The sequence below is a fragment of the Lethenteron reissneri genome, chromosome 30 (assembly GCF_015708825.2).
Source record: "Lethenteron reissneri isolate LAM-NWPU_2019-01 chromosome 30, ASM1570882v1, whole genome shotgun sequence".
Taxonomy (NCBI): domain Eukaryota; kingdom Metazoa; phylum Chordata; class Hyperoartia; order Petromyzontiformes; family Petromyzontidae; genus Lethenteron; species Lethenteron reissneri.
Genome location: NC_083808.1, coordinates 1,823,472 through 1,840,479, shown reverse-complemented (window position 1 = coordinate 1,840,479; position 17,008 = coordinate 1,823,472). Strand labels below are relative to the sequence as shown.

The window sequence follows — 17,008 nt, the reverse complement described above, 5'->3', positions numbered from 1 at the left end:
CAGCTGCGGTCCATTTAGACAATGTGCCGATGTTTGTGATTGCCCGTTGGTTTAGAGGCGAGGTTCGAATACGCAGCGTGCAATATCTTACTCGCGGCAATGGTGTTAAATGATGCATTTGTGTACGAAGCGAATGTATCGACATTTAATTCAACAGCCATCCATCAACACACCGAGCACACACACACATCTAACATACACACACACCGAGCACACACACACACACATCTAACACACACGCACACACACACACACCGAGCACACACACACATCTAACACACGCACACACACACCGAGCACACACATCTAACACACACACACACCGAGCACACACACACACCGAGCACACACATCTAACACACACACACACCGAGCACACACACATCTAACACACACGCACGGGGGGGTGGAGAGAGGTGGGCTTGCGAAATAGTGCGGCTTCGTTCATTCCTTCACTGCTGCGACAGGCAAGATTGTGAGCTCGGGCTGATGGCACGGCGCCTTCCTCCTCCTCCCCTTCGTCTTCCCCTCCCTCGCATCCCTCGCATCCCTCGCTCCTGCCTTCCTCCTCCACCTCCTCCCCTTCGTCTTCCCCTCCCTCGCATCCCTCGCTCCTGCCTTCCTCCTCCTCCTCCCCTTCGTCTTCCCCTCCCTCGCATCCCTCGCATCCCTCGCTCCTGCCTTCCTCCTCCTCCCCTTCGTCTTCCCCTCCCTCGCATCCCTCGCTCCTGCCTTCCTCCCGGCTCTCTGCAGAATGAGAGCGCACGTGGTGGAGAGGAGTTGGGGTGCGGGGCGGGGTGGAGGAGGTGGAGGGAGGATGCTGCCAATACCCGCTGAGCATGCGCACGTGGTGGCAGTCTTGTCTCACTCCCTCCCCCCCATCCCTCTATCGCCCTCGCCCCCCACCACCTCTCCCACCCATCCCTCTCATCCCTCCCCACGCTTCTTCATCCCTGCCTGAGCGTGTTCCGGTTGGAGGAGCGCTCCGGGCTCCGTGCAGGCACGGGAGGAAGGAGCCCTCCACGCGCTCTCCGGCGACATCTCTCTCCGCGGAGGTGGCTCCCCGCGGACACGGAGCGCAGGCACGCGGGGCACGGCGAGACGAGCCGGGGACCGGGGCACGGACACCGCGGATCAGGCGGAGCGAGGCGCGCGTCTTCACACCCACGCGGGCGCTCTGCTCACGCGCGCACGATTCGGCTCATCCCAAGACGCTCAATACCCGGCATCTCAAGGAACACACGCTCGCCGTGCCCGCTGCTGGGTAATGTATCTCATTATACGCGGACTAAACGTGTGTGTGTGTGTGTACTGCGGTGTAATAGGGAGTCGTCGATGAGCGCGCAGTGCTACCAACCCGGCCGCCGGGGTTCCATTCCCGGCCTCGGATGACATCGCGGGCAAATATCGGAACCGGTCTTTAACGTCGGCACTGGGGAGACAAAGGCGGCCGGGCGTGGTTTCTGACCGCACCATGTCCTCGTTGCGCCGTTCGGACATTAATAGAAGCTCGCTAACAACAGCAACCCACGTGTTCCAGTAGTATGTTAGAGATGTATTCTCTCTCTCTCATTTAAAATGAGAGCTGATATTTCGCTTGCTCCTGCGAGAGAGAATCGGTGCGAATCGTTGGTCTGATCTTCTTACTCGGATGGGATCGTCAAGCAACGACCCTGCTGCAGCACCGACAACGGAGGTGTTCACGACGATGGCGGTGATGATGTTAATGACGATGTTAATGATGATGTTAATGACGATGTTAATGATGATGTTAATGACGACGGTGCTTCAAGACGTTTCTGCAGCACGCGAACCCGGCCCGCGTACACATCGCGTTACACACACACTGCCGCCACGTAGCTAGTGCTGTTGCAATCGTGTAAAACGGTGGATTCAACGTGCAAGATTACTCAGCGTTATTGCATTTACGCACTATTCCCTGTACCGGGGAACCTACAGGCAGGGAACGCGTCCGAGAGAGAGCACGGCCGCGCGGGAGATGGAGCCATGAAATCGGCGACCATCCAGGTCAGAGTGAGGTTGTTTTTATTTTTACCGGAAGAATCCGAAGAGCTCTCAAGCTCCTTTGTCGCAGATGTCCAGGCCCTCGCTCGGTCGAAATGTTCCATCGCAGAACTGTGAGATGGCGACCACTTGGAGAGAGGGGAAGCCTTCATCCAGCAGTGGATCGGTCGCGACTGATGGTGTTACAGGTTTAACATGTGTCGTCGTCCTTGCGTTTCTATACGAGATGCATTTCTCTATATACGAGTAAATACATTGTTGGGCAATGCATTTACTCCGAGCATGACCACGTATCGCAATTGCGTTCAATCTGTGCGGGACGTGGACTCAACGCAATTGCGTGCCATGGTAGGCGCGACAGCGTTGTAACGCATTTCCGATGCGCGCGTGCATTAGGATGTGAATTCATTTGTATGTTAATCTGTATGTGGATTTGTATGTGAATTCATTTGTATGTGAATTTGTATGTGAATTCATTTGTACACGAATTCGTATATGTATTCATTTGTATGTGAATTTGTATGTAAATTCATTGGTATGTGAATCCATTTTTACGTGAATTTATTTGTGCGTGTATTTGTATGTGAATTAAATAGTATGTGAAATTGTATGTGCATTCCATGGTATGTGAATTTGTATGTGAAATCATTTGTATGTTAATTAGTATGTGAATTAATTTGTATGTGAATTCATTTGGCTGTGAATTCATTTGCATGTCAATTGCATCGCAGGCGCCACCGAAGCGCTTGAACTGATATAAAAATGCACCGCAAGGGATGTGAACGTGGTGGAGGGGGATGGAACTCGTCCGAGTGAGGAGCTCCCCCACCACCACCGTGGAGACGGAGCGATGACATCGTCTCGTGTGCAGGGGCTCGAGGTGGATTCGTTGCATCGGGGTGGCAATGGCACGGCCTTCATCTAGCAGTTGATTGATCATTGCTAATGATGATGATGAAGACTATGTTACAGTACTGTAATGCGATACAAATGCAAATCTTATCTGCATAGACGACAGAGGGTTATATAGACTCGACGTTTCAGGATACGCACCTACCCGTTAGCCTATTTCAACGTGTGTGCGTGTGTAGCTAAGGCTGCATTTACACACAAATACAGCGCCACGTCCGGCCGCCTTTATCTCCCCGGTGCTGTTGTTGAACACATACCGCACCAGGTACTCATTTAAGGCTGAGTTGACCAAGACAACTCACACGCCGGCCACTAACCTCTCCGTGGCATGTGTGCTGCCCTGCTGTGCGTGCGGCGGTGTAGCGGTTAGCGCGCTGCACTACGAACCCGGCGACACAAGTTCGATTCCCTCTCACAGCCAACATTGGTAACGTTTATCTGAGGCAATTGTGGGCTTTCTCTAGGACGACTCAACCTTAAATTACTCCCTGGTGCATACTCTTTGAGTCTTTCAGTAAAGTCACGTAGATAGAAAAATAATAAAATAATAATCAATCACGACGTTTCGTTCGCAACACAAGTAATCGTCTTCAGGTGAAAAAATACAGCAGGCGGACTGCTGAGGCAGGAAGAAATACCTGGTGCAGCTGGAAAATATCAGCACTGGGGAGACAAAGGCGGTCGGGCGTGATGCTGGCTACCTACCCCATCGTGTGCCATATTGGCTTTCATAGGCGCTCGCTAACAACACTTGCCCCAACAGCCTTTTCGAGGCTGTACGGGGGAATCTCTGTGTGGATGTGTGTGCGTGGTACGTGTATGATTATGACACGTACAATTACCCGTCACTTCGCATCCCGGTTAAACATCTCATCCGCTCCACTTGAGCGGAGCAGATGTGAAGAGTCAACTGAAGGCATAGCCGCTGCACAGTGAGCGTGTCTAGAGGATATCTGCAATCACTCGCAGCCCCATGTCAATCCACTGCCGGATGAAAGTGATCTCGCCGTTCTCGGCCACGGGGCGTTGTTCGTCCATACTTCACCACGGCGGGCAGCGCGAGCGAGTCTACGGGTCTCCGCGCGAGTCCGCGTCTCTCTCCGTGTGAGAAATCACCGGCGGGGTGACGGGGCCGCGAGCCACCCACCGGGCCCACGGCACGCTCGAGCACCCGCCGACGTTTCCCCTCCTCCTCGTCGACGCGCGGTGACCGCCGATGCCCTCCGCTGCATCCGCAGGTCGCCCTGCTCCGCCTCTCATGCCTGGGCCTGGCCGTCGCTCGCCGGACCCCGCGGGCGATCGGAGCGCGAGTCGCCGAGCGGCCCTCCACCTCCGCCGCCGCCGCCGTCCCCCGAGTCTCGGCGGTGCCGCGGCGGATACGTCACGGCAGGCGCGCGCCGCCCGCGGCCCCCGCTCGCACGCGGCCACGGTGAGCGCCGCCAGCCATGCTCGCTCCGCTGCCTCGCCGTTGTGTGCGTCATGCGTCGGAGAGTTCGTGACCACCGCGCCACATCTTTGGCAGGCCCGGCTGTGGCTCCCCTTGGATGGGGCGGGGGGGGGGACGGGAGGGCGACAGTCGAGGTTAAGTATGGGGGGGTCCAGTGTGCTGGGGAGAGTGAGCTTGGCTGGGCCAAAGGGACAGGTTGGGTGGTGCGGGACCCACTCCAACACCTCCCTCGTTGCGTGCCTGCTCTCTGGTGGAACCCTCGAGAAGGGGGTCCATTCCTGTGCCCGCGTCTTGATGCCACAGTGCCTCAAGTGGCGTATCGTGCTTGGCACGGCTCCTGGTGCCAGGAATGAAATGTGGCCCCCACCCTGTCCAATTCCCTCCCGCCCCTCTCCCACTCTCCCAAAATTCCCTCTGGGCAACTTGGGCCCCGGTACAATTGCACCGCCGACATCACTTAATAACGACGACGTCACTCGGTGTGGCAGTGTCAAGACGACGGCAATTCCATCCGGTGGGTATGCATCTCCTAAGTCCGTTTATTTCTCTCCGTGGTGGTGGTGGTGATGTAATTAACACGTTTGGTATTCGTGCCATTCTGATAGCGCAAGGCTATCACAGTGGCACTGTGGTTTTACCAGATTAGGCAATTTTCGAGTGATTTTCCAGATTTGGCAAATTTGGACCGCGACGCCGGCAGGCAATGCCCTGCACAAATCCCAATGGGTTCACGGGATTTTTAAGTGCCCACTGTATTTTCAGTTAATCCATCCGCAGTAGTGACCGGGGCAGCCCACAGGATTCGAACCGCCTTGTCTCTGGGTTTTTCAATCAACGCGTTGCACGTGTGTCTTATCCAGGGCAGGGCCTCTCTTAGGTGACCGAAAACGGCACCTTCCGCGTTGCATAATAACGCTAATCAGTTCCGTGAAATATCCACTGGGTACCACGTGTGAGACACGCCGTGTAAATATAGGAACGGCTAATTGCATCGAAGTGCCATTGTGAACACATCTCTGCTTATTATTTAACACACGATTACATTTCACGAAGAGTTAATGATGTTTGGACAACAGAGGATATTAATTTAGTTTTATTATTATCATCTTAGTTCGTTTGCAAAGTGCATTTCGGCCGAGCAGCGGTAAAGAAAGCCATTGAAATTTTTTTATTGATCTGAAGTGATAAATAATAATAAGAATACACGTGACATAATTTATGAATCCATTGATAGCCCTGCAGAGTCCCTGGCTCGTGCCGCTTTGTGAGCTCGCACACGACCCCCCCACTTCCTCCTACAATTCTGGCTGCCAGCCAGGCCCCTGTGGGGCTTGGAAGTCTCCTCGCAGTGAGAGGTTCCCGGTGGTTATTGGTCAGATCGCAAGTCGGGCCAGAAAAAGCCCGCAACCCCTCTTTGGCACGGATAAGAAGAGTTCGGCCGCTAAATAATGAATACGGTGCAATCGCGTAAAATCGACGCAACTACCTCCTACGAGTAACTTGCTACCGAGACTTTCGTGCGAACGCTGCTGCCTCTCGAAAGGTTCCGTCGCGGCGTCGTCATCGACATTCATTCCATCGTTCGCGCGTTCACTCATTCGCTCATTCACTGATTCGCTCGTTCTCTCGTTCGCTCATTCGTCCCTTCGCGCATCGCCTCGGCAGACGAACGCGAGACTCTCCGAGCCTCGGCACCAGCAGCGCGTCCCCCGCCAGGCGGCATGGAGGGCGTGCGCGCCTGGGACGCGGTGGGCCTGGCCTTCTCGGCGCTGCTGAACGCCGCCGCGCTGCTGGGCAACCTGGCGCTGCTCGTGGTGCTACTGCGCGCGCCGCCCCTGCGCAAGTTCATCTTCGTGCTGCACCTGTGCGTGGTGGACCTGCTCTCCGCCACCGTGCTCATGCCCATGGCGATCGCGTCGAGCCGGCCCGTGTCGCTCGCGCTCGGCGGGCCGCCCGTCGGCGAGGGGGACGTCTTCTGCAAGGCGCACGTCTTCCTCAACGTGTGCCTCATCAGCGCCTCCATCCTCTCCGTGTCGGCCATCTCGGTGGAGCGCTACTACTACATCGTGCACCCGATGCGCTACGAGGGCCGCGTGGGCGCCGGCCTGGCCGTCTCCGTGCTCGCGTTCATCTGGGTCGAGTCCGGCCTCGCCTCCGTGGTGCCGCTCCTGGGCTGGCGCGCGACCCCCGACGCGCCGTGGCCCGCCAACGGCACTGCGGCCACGCCGGCGGCACGCTGCTCGCTCTACTGGAGCGACGGCGAGTACAAGAACGTGTTCGTGGTGGTGTTCAGCGTCTTCTGCTTCGTGGTGCCGGGCCTCATCGTCACCGTGGTCTACTGCAGCGTGTTCAAGGTGGCGCGCATCGCGGCGCTGCAGCAGGGCCCGCTGCCCTCGTGGACCAACGGCGCGCGCCAGCGCTCCGTGTCGCTCAACAGCCAGACGACCATCGTGAGCGACGCCGCGGGCAACGCCGGGTCGGCGAGCGGCGGCGGCGGCCCGCCCGCCAGGATCTCGCCCGAGCGGGCCTTCGGCGGCGGCAAGGCGGCCGTCACGCTGGCGATCCTGGTGGGGCAGTTCGTGGTGTGCTGGCTGCCGCACTTCGCCTACCACCTGCACGCGGCGACGAGTGGGCGGCGGGGCGACACCGAGTCGGCGGAGACGCTGGTCACGTGGCTCGCCTACTCCTCCTTCTCCATCAACCCGTTCTTCTACGGGTGGCTCAACCGGCAGATCCGCGAGGAGCTCAAGAAGCTGGCGCGGTGTCGCTGCGCCGGCCCCTGGCCCAGGGACGAGCCGCCGGGACCGTCCAGCCACGGCTCGGTGGAGGAGAACTTCTTCCAGTTCCTGCAGCGCACCGGCTGCCCCGTGGTGGTCGGGGGGGGGCCCGAGCCGCCCGTCGCGTTCGCCACGTCCACGCCCAAGCGGGCCTTGGACCACATCGCCGCCCTCGGGTTCCGCATCCCCGGGCAGATCCCCGAGGAGTCGTCCGAATACAACGAGCACATGTTCTCCAACTCCGCGCGGGACCCGTAGCCGCGGCGGTGCCGCCGCTGACGCCGCGTCACGGCCTTGGCGACGGGGGCGCTTCCCCGGTGACGCTTTTTGCCAAAATCCGCGTGAAAATGGGGACATCTGCCAACGTGTCAGCTGGGACTTTAGCCTGCACCGGCAGTGCCCAAGAACTGTGCTTTATTTATTTATTTATGTCACCCTCCACCCTCCCTCCACTCTCCCCCAGTTGCATTTTTAATTAACTTGTGGTGAGCCATTGGTGTTTTTTTTTACGTGGTTGTGTAGAAAGAATGTGGAACAAAATATAAAATTGCCAATCAATCAAACGGTGGCATTTATTGAGAGCGAGCGAGAATCCCAGTTTACCGCTCGGTAAAATGGATGGAATATTTTTTTTTTTACAGAATTTACCGGCTTTAAAGGCGTCGTAAAAACGTTGTAAAACGGTGCTTAATTTAACTTTGAATCCGTCACGGGGGGAAGGGGGTCCTGCGAAGCCACAGTTTCCATCCCACGGCCCGGTGAGATGACCATGTCTCTGTTCAGCGGCGTGGTACCAGGGGTCATGGACTCGTGTCCTGTAAGGTGCGCGGAGCGCTACGTCGAGAGTCCCGTCCGGAGGAGCTCGGCAGAAGCGCGCCGCGTGACATTTTGTCTCTGGGAAACCCGCGGCGCTGCGTTGGCAGTGGCGCACAAGCGCAACGGCGGAATAACGCTGCCCTGAGGAGGAACAAATACATCGGGAAAGATCGTCTCTCTGGCAGAGGCGTTGCCACAGAATCTTGCTTGCTACCTTCTTCTTTTCTTCGATGGGCAGTGATTTTCATCTTCTTGGTTCTTTCAGTAAAGTCACGTAGAAGGGAAATAATAAAATAATAAAAATAAAACATAAAATACAGTTCTCACGATGTTTCGGCCACAACGCAAGCAGCCGTCCTCAGGTGAAGAACAGGTCTGTCGGAAAGACAGTGTCTGAATGAACACCACCAAGCTTGGCAGCGTATATTTAAGATTTTGTCGAACGTGTTGAATTACGTCGATATAAAGCGTGCCCGCGGTGGCGGTGTTGGGGCGTAACGATGAATCCCTTCAACATTGACGGTCATTCTCAAGGCTCACAATTGCATGCGTCCAATCACGAGCGTAAGAATCCACAATTCCTTATCTGCTGTATGTCCACGGGTTCATTTGACCCCTCCAGCCACTAGAGGCCGCTACATTAATCACGGTGTCAAAGATTGGAACAGATGTTTGAATCACATTGTGACCGGCGCATCTGTTAGGCTTTGCGTTTGCAATTGGTGCTGTGGTCAGACCCAAACCGGCTAAATATGATTCCAGCTTTGTGAAAACTATGTCCATAACCCCGATCTGGTAACGTGAATGTCTTGCTCTTGTTTTGCTCTCAAGAGGACGCGATGGAAAGCAATTGTTCCGGTAATTTTACCGCGAGCTCCGATTGCCAAATCCGGGGGCGAAACTAACGACCGTGAAAGAACGGTAATCCACAACGGCGATTGCAAATCAGAGCGGAATTTTATCCGGCAGAGAATCGCCCACGTGGCACGACGCGGTGGCTTGTGACGGAGCGTTGTGGCCGCGTGGATGGCGGAGTGTCCTTGAGAAACGAAAACAAACCCAGGCTAAACATCCTGACCTTGCTGACCTCTCAGCGTGGGCTAGGGTTATGCGTGTAAGATCAGGGCTAGGGTTACACGTGTAAGGTCAGGGCTGGGGTTACACGTGTAAGGTCAGGGCTGGGGTTACACGTGTAAGGTCAGGGCTGGGGTTACGTGTGTAAGGTCAGGGCTGGGGTTACGCATGTAAGGTCAGGGCTGGGGTTACACGTGTAAGGTCAGGGCTGGGGTTACACGTGTAAGGTCAGGGCTGGGGTTATGCGTGTAAGGTCAGGGCTGGGGTTACGCGTGTAAGGTCACGGCTGGTGTTACACGTGTAAGGTAAGCTGACTGCGATCTCAGGGAACGGAGGGACGGACCGTGCTGTGGACGCAGGGAGCCACGCTCGCTACGCGAGACGCCGCTGCCGGTTGTGGTTGAGCGCTCGCGGTGTCATCGCCGCCGCCGTGAACACGACGCCGCTGCCCCGCTGCGGCAGGCGGCCGTGAGCCGCTCACGTTGATCGCGCCGTTGCTTTTTGTTACTTTTCGTATTCTTTTTGCTTCCTCCGGCTGTGAAGGACCATGTACGCAGCACGATTGTCGAGCTGCTTTCGTACCGTACGCAGCCAACCGTCCTAATCGGAGGTGCGTCACGGCGCTAGCGATTATTGTTATAATTATAATGATGATAATTACTACGCCTGTCGATCCGAAACCATCGCTGGCAGCTCAGAAATCCGATGGCCGAGTGGCGGCCAAGATGGAACCGGCATCTCGTGTGCGGTGAACTTCAATTTCCGCTGCATGAAAAGAAAAATCAACTCCTATTGAGTGGAGGTCCTCTCATCCGCACATCGATTATCCGGACTTCTCAATACCCATCGACTCGGAGCGTACCACGTAAAATTATATGATCCACACCAACGATTATTATTCTAATCCATGTCGTTGCCTGGATCTGGCGATAAATTAATTATTCTGCCCGAGACTTAAGAGGCCTTCATTCAGCAATGGCTAGATCAAGGCAGCTGATGCTAGTGTTGGTGAAACAGAGACGATAGGTTCTTACCCACAGCGCTTGCTGAGCCATGCCAGGTTGGCTCAGCACGGCCCCGGCGGCGCGGCTCGGCGGATTGTAACCGGCTCGATTCCAACAACACGCCCAGGTGGGGAGTCACGTGGTGCGTGTGGAGTCAGGTGGTGCGTGGGAAGTCACGTGGTGCGTGGGGAATCAGGCGGTGCGTGGGAAGTCAGGCGGTGCGTGGGGAGTCAGGCGGTGCGTGGGTTGTCAGGCGGTGCGTGGGTTGTCACGTGGTGCGTGGGAAGTCACGTGGTGTGTGGAGAGTCAGGTGGTGTGTGGAGAGTGGCGTGGTGCTTGGGAAGTCACGTGGTGCGTGTGGCTGGGGGAGTGAACTCCTCAACTTGTTGTGGACTTGACGGGTGATATTTACCTACGGCCCTTCGGCAGGCATCACGCCCAACGCGCACCACCAGGAGGTGACGGCTGCGTTCTAACCACGCACGAGAGCGGTAAAGATCGCAAGCCGGACGCCGCGCCGAAATGTACGGGTGAAGGTGATCGCCTGCGAATGAGCGTCGATCGAGGAAAATTGATTTTGCCAAAACTTAAGCAGAGACGTGATAATATGAATCAATATTATCTGAAATTTGAAATGCATTCAACCGCAAGTGTTGGTTATTGATCAGTTTACTCGTCGTTTTTAATTACGGATCTTTATTATTTATTTAACGTCATAAGGTCATGACGCACGCACGTGATTCCACAATGAGGCTTCACCTCTGCGTTAACCGACGTGGTTTTAAATGTTACGTTAGCGGTCAGGAGTACGATAATTTATCGTTTAATATCGATACTCGAGCTCACGACAACTTTGGTATCGAAGGATCGGCATACATCGTATTAAATGGGTTCACGTGACATGGTTGACCACCAGGGATTCCCAGGAGTTGTGGGCATGGTGCTGCGAGGTGTGGCAAGCACATGGCAGTGTTGAGTGTTATCTCCTCATATTGCGCGGTGGGTTTTCTCCGGTGTCTATCGGTGTCCTCCCTTACGAAGCCAGACTCTCATTCATGGAGTGGGCCAAACATTCCAATGAACCAGGAGACGATCCTGAAAATGAGCCTCAAGAAGAATCAGTGGAGGCTTTCCTGGGTAAACAATTGACATTATTTTTAATTGTTGCGTGGGTTATAGGGACTCCTGCCTTAGCGGTGTTATTAAAAAATAAGGGGCCCGGGCAACGAATTGTTATTCAGAATGTTTGTGGTTTCAATTCCCGATCCGTTGATGCGACTGCTGCTGTTTATAATCGGTCCTTTTTACCACAAAGAACGGCCACCGTTTCTCAACATGTCATTGGCAACAAACGTGTCGAGTTTTTGTTGTTGCCTTTGTTGTTTCTTCAACGACAGCGCCGTTAGTTTCTCTGCTCATCTGTGTTTATTTAATTAATTGGGCAGACCCCTACTCGGCCGGCCTTTGCGGCGCTTGTACGCGTCCACGTATGGACGTTTTGTCCATCCGCTGCTGGATGGAGGCCTCCCCTTATTAGACGTCACCACGCTGTAACGTCGGCGCGGGTTGGTTAAGGTGGTGGGCCACAGACGCGGTAGCGTAGAAGTAAGGTACAATAATCGTTTCTGCAACTGCGCCTCTGTTGGCCACCACGTGGCCACCAATGCGGTGGTGATGGTGCTTCATGTACAGGGTGGACCTAAAGTCAGGACACACGGGGTTATTATATTAATTTTAACAAATGTTCAAACTGACCCCCATTAATATTCATGCGTGATGCATGAATTCTCTTTTGAACTCACGACTTTGTATTTTTTAAGATGATAGCTGTATCATTTTGAACATTCATCAATTATGTTTCATCTTAACTCATTCCGGGTTCTTGGTCGAGATTTGTAAATGACGCATTTGCCCACAGAAATAATAATAATAGGAACATTTAATAATAACAGATAAAAAATCAATTTAAATAATAAATCATTCAAATATTGTAATGCCAGTGTTAAATAAATAAAATAACCTATTTGTGTCCTGACTTGTGGGCCACCCTGTAGAACTCGAAGGGTCACGAGTTAACAATGGACGCTCACGAAGGATCGACTCAGCCTATCATCTTCAACATCCCTCCACGGTCAATAAAATAACTACCACTTTGTGTCAACTAAACAGCGGTCTCTCTGCTGACAAACTGGCCCCTGTCATGGGAACGTGGAACTTCCACCCCTGGCTCAGGGCCGCCGATGGAGATGGCTCGGTTGAGCGGCGAGACGCGTTTGATTTTGTTTTACTTTGACGTCAGTCGATGACTGAGAGACATGGGGCGACAATTGTGCGGGTAAACTCCCATGCTTTAGGTGCCGGGAAATCTATTTAAACTCTCTGCAGTTGGTGTGGAGTCGCTGCTTTGGTGAATTAACAAGGAACACGGCGAGGTAGATAGCGATACTGTAACTGGGTTGTTTTTTTCATCACGGTCTCTGACACGAAAGGAAGATGTCACGCTTCGTTCGCCTGGCCCTTTTCTGGAGAAAAAAAATGTCGAGCGTGGCGTCAAGAAAATCATGAAGGCCATCATCATCATCAGCAGCAGCAGCCACAGTCAATCCACTGCTGGATGAACAATCCTCGGCCCATATCTTGACGCCTTCCTCTCCGAGCACTGACAGTTGGGAAAAGGTCCCGTCACGACTTTAATCGAACCTGTTATTTGAATGACTATACGATCACAAACATATTACAAACCTTTATATAAGTATTAATGTATGTGCCTATGGTGCCATGATTCCAGTACATTGTTCTGGTGACTGTGTTTTCCTACAATAGGACAAATCTGTTAGGGAGATATAAATAACTACACCGCGTGCATGGTACTGTGCGTCTCGGTGCAGACAGCCTCTTGATGTAGTCGCCTCTCGATTTTCCAGGGTAATCGGGTGGCAGGGCGGTGGCACGGTGGGCAACACCCATGGCTCACAGGAAGAGAGGCCTTCCTCGCCTCTGTGGAGTTTGAATGTTCTCCCCCAGCCTGTACATTTAACTGGTATTGGCCAAAACATTCCCAGTGCTGAAAAATTGACCTGCGCATGACTCACCTGAGATCACGCACACACGCACACACGGCGGCAACGTTGGCCCATCTCCTGTGGAAACTTGGCAGGACCCGACTGAAAAAGAGTCTTGAGACTCGTTGAGGCTCTCCGGGGTTAGCAAGCACAATACAATACCGATACATTAGTCAGTGGAGGTGAGGGCTGATCCGGACAAATCGAAAACCACGACTATTACAATACACGTTGTTACAATTACAGATGTTTACCAAGAAAAGCCTCGCTCAGTCTCAATACATTTAGGTTTGCGCAGTAAGGGGTGAGACTCGCCAGCGTTATGGGTTTCCCAATTAAGTAAACATGCAAATGAGGCTATGACAATATGGGATGGCTGTTGACGACGCCGGTTTTTTTTATTGTTGCTTAAAGCGATCGCTCACTTGCCTGCCAACACATTTGGGGTCACGTGAGCACTGAGCCAATTGGCCATCGACGAGTGAGGAGGAGCAGGTCAATGTTAAAACAGCCTGCATATTTATTTATTGGCAATCTGCATAATCTACCCCCTTTCCGCCTCCCCCCCCCACGGGTAATCGAGAGTTCACTGTACTTTGCTGGTCGATATTTATTTGATATATATACACATATCTATATTTGTAAACGATTTCATATTTAATTGGACAGGGTACGAGCAGGTCGCTGTTGTATTCTATACGAGACTGCGATGAGCGGTGGGGCCACGTGCGTTAGTCACGCGGTTACTGTGACGTCATCGCGTGACGCGCAAGGTACGCGGTTGGCGGGGTAACAGTCACGGCCGTCCATAGAGGGGGGGTGCGGGGACTGGGGCAAATCACACCGTGTGCCCCCCCCCCCGACACCTTCAAACTACACCGGAAGTATTCAATCTGACAGCGCGACGTCAACGCGTGGGGGCCCCCCAAAGCGCGGGACCCGGGGCGGTCGCCCATATTCTAGGGACGGCTCTGGTGACGATTGCACATATTTTGTTGTTGTTTGCTGTCTAGAAGAAAGGAGGAAAAAAAACAATCGCCTCTCGTGCGGTGTGCGATGCGAGTCTGACAAGCGGTGGTGGGATCTCGCGACCCCGGGGCTCCGCGTGTGTCGTTCGGGGCAATGGGGAGGGGGCGCGTACGGTGACCTCCTCAACCCCGACCCCGACGCGGTGATGAGCGCCGCACCTGCGAGGTTATTTCTATCGGCGCGACGCTGCGATGCCGTTGGGAATTAGCGGGGCTCGCGCCTTAGTTTTTTGTGTTTCTCTTGCAACGTTCTGAACACGAATACGAGAATAATAAAAATAAAAAATCACAAAAGGTGAAACGTGACCATCGCTCCTCCGTGCCGCCTCTTTTATTTCCCCTCGCTCCCCCCGCTCGTGAGTTCTGAACTCAACGAATTTTCAAGGAATTTTCCACGACGGTTCAGCTGCTGCACCGGGAGATGGCATCGAGCCGGCGATGTATGGACTCGAGCGTGCTGGACATTCCACCCCCGGCAGCTGACTTCGTTTCTCGGTGAAAGAGGTGACAATGACACGTGTTTTTTTTTCTCCTGTAGATAGTTACAACGTGCGGCAAAACCGGTAACCGTTATTCTTCTTGCGGTTACCGGTAATCCAACAACAACCGATTTAACAACCGTGTTTACAAACCGTTCACGCAAAGTAACATCGTAAATGTTGCTGCAAAAATGTACCATGAATTTTTTTTTCATTTTCAAATGACGCACAAAGTCCAGCGTCGACACGGAACACCGGGCGGAAGAAATCAGGGCTCAAGAAAAAAGTTAAAAATAGCGGTGATTTGACCATTCGGCTCAACCCGCAGACGCGTGCTAGCAAGGAGCGACCCACATACGAATTGGGTTTCATTAACGCAGAGCGAACGTCAGCGCTAAAAATAGAGGCACCTTGCCACCCACAGGGGCGGCGTTGGGGTTATTTATATCAAGACGACTCCGCAATGAGTCGCGTTGTAAATTAATTAGCCGCTCTCTAACGTGTCACTGAAATGTCACGATGTTCAGACAGAATAGCAACAACAAACCGCAGCATCTCATTCAATATTGGGCGCGCGTGTGCGGTGTGCAGGGTGTGTTCTGTGTTGTTGTCGTGTGGTTTGTGTTGTGTGGATTGTGTTGTGTGTGTTGTATGGTGTGTGTTCCGTTTTTGTGTGGATTTTTGTAACGATAGAATTGAAACGTCGTTTATTTATAGCCATGTGAGAACCGGCTGAGAATAAAATAATTTTCGTTTATTTCGCAAGGAAGAAAATGGTATGTCGTGTGTGCAAGCACGACAGTCGATTGTGGGCGAATTTATAAAAAAATATATCACTCGGCATTCAAGTTATAGTAGCCTCGTATTAAAATAAAGATTCATTTTAAGAAATAAATAATTCGTAAATGTAATTCAAGTGTTCAACAACAACAACATCACGAAGAACGGTGGCTCAAATGAACAGGAGCGAGCAAAGCAATCACGCAGAGTGGAAATAACGTCGCGATGGTGACCGTGAAAGATAATGCCGGAGGTGTAAATACAAAAGAAAGAAATCTATTCACAACTCTCCGACGTGCACGCGATCGGCATAAATCATCTTAGGAACGCGTAGGCAGGTGACCTGGCTCGTGCCATCGTTTCTCACGTGTACAGTTTTTCAGCGGCAATGCCACTCCGTGTGCGAGGAGGAGTACCACCGTGGGTTCGAGGTCATTTACCACAATGAGTACTTTGCTGAGGGTCATTTACCACAAAAAGAAACAAAAAGATTGCCCGAAAAATGTAAAACAGTAGATCCCCCACGGTGAGGGTGACGCGTCAAGTTAGCGCACTGGATTTTAAAATATAAACCGTTGATTTTCTTAATGCGATTTAAACTACTGTACGTGTTTAACAATAAATGTTATGCCTCGGTCAAAATTGCTGAAAATAAAAACGAATTTCACTGCGTGTGGCCGTGGTGAGAGCATATCTCGTTTTCTGATTGCCCTCTGGTTTGTTTGGTTCCTGCGTGCACATCCGTGAACTCGTTTCCCCTTTACAATGTTTTTGAACCATAAGTACTGTACGGAATATAATAATACCGTACTGTAGTCTCCACTTGTAACACTACGCCGCCATCACCACCGCACATCATTCACTCCCTCTGGAGGAGAGAGAACGAATCAGAGGCGCGAGGAACCATAGACAAGCCGAGGCCAACAATTGGCCAAGCTCTGCAGTCCTCGATGTATATGTAAGGTGTCACCGGGCAATTAATGAGTGTTTTACACGTGGGAGGAAATCCGAGCACCCAGAGAAAACCCACGCATGCGAGGGAGCAACACTCTATCCCATACAGACGGAACAGGTGGAGTCCACATTTTTGCTCGACTGCCATCTCCTGGCGAGCCATCATTTCTTCACTATTTTGTCAACAAATACAGACAGACTCGTGCATTCTGAGCCAATTTTCCACGGCCCTGTAGCAGCACAGACTACGTGGGAGGGTGGTTTTGGTGGGGGGGGGTAGTGTAATCGTCAATATGTTTCAAAACGAATTTTAAAACGCGGGTGAAAAGGTCAGACGGGACGGCTGGGGGCCCGTTGTGGTGCCCGTGTGATGCCCCTTCTCCTGCCTCTTGATGACGCGAGGCGCGCGCGCCGCTCACGACCGCCCAGAGGTTGCCCTTTTCCCTCTCCCCCCGCGGCTTGCAGAGTTCAGCTTTGATCTCAGCACGGGGGGGTCACTGAGCCACCGCGCGCGGGAGCCGTGCCGGGTCCACCGCCCCCACTCCCAGCCGTGGAAGCAACGCGCCGGGAATTATTCGGAAGCCCGCTGCTCCACGGCCACCGCCGAGACATTAACAACGCGGCATCGACGTGGAATCGACACAAAACCA

The 17,008-nt window shown here is 53.2% G+C and overlaps 1 protein-coding gene across 1 annotated transcript; it reads left to right on the top strand.

The window, feature by feature from the left end:
- The first annotated feature begins 956 nt into the window (after positions 1-956).
- Positions 957-14,426, top strand: LOC133349378 (G-protein coupled receptor 61-like). The gene is made up of 3 exons (XM_061562755.1): positions 957-1,264; positions 4,176-4,366; positions 6,050-14,426. Exon 3 carries the CDS (start codon positions 6,106-6,108, stop codon positions 7,417-7,419), a length of 1,314 nt encoding a protein of 437 aa, XP_061418739.1. The 5' UTR covers positions 957-1,264; positions 4,176-4,366; positions 6,050-6,105; the 3' UTR covers positions 7,420-14,426.
- Positions 14,427-17,008: the final 2,582 nt, after the last annotated feature.

Coding starts and splice junctions, on each gene's coding strand:
- LOC133349378 (XM_061562755.1), top strand. CDS start 6,106: ATGGAGGGCGTGCGCGCCTGGGACGCGGTGGGCCTGGCCTTCTCGGCG.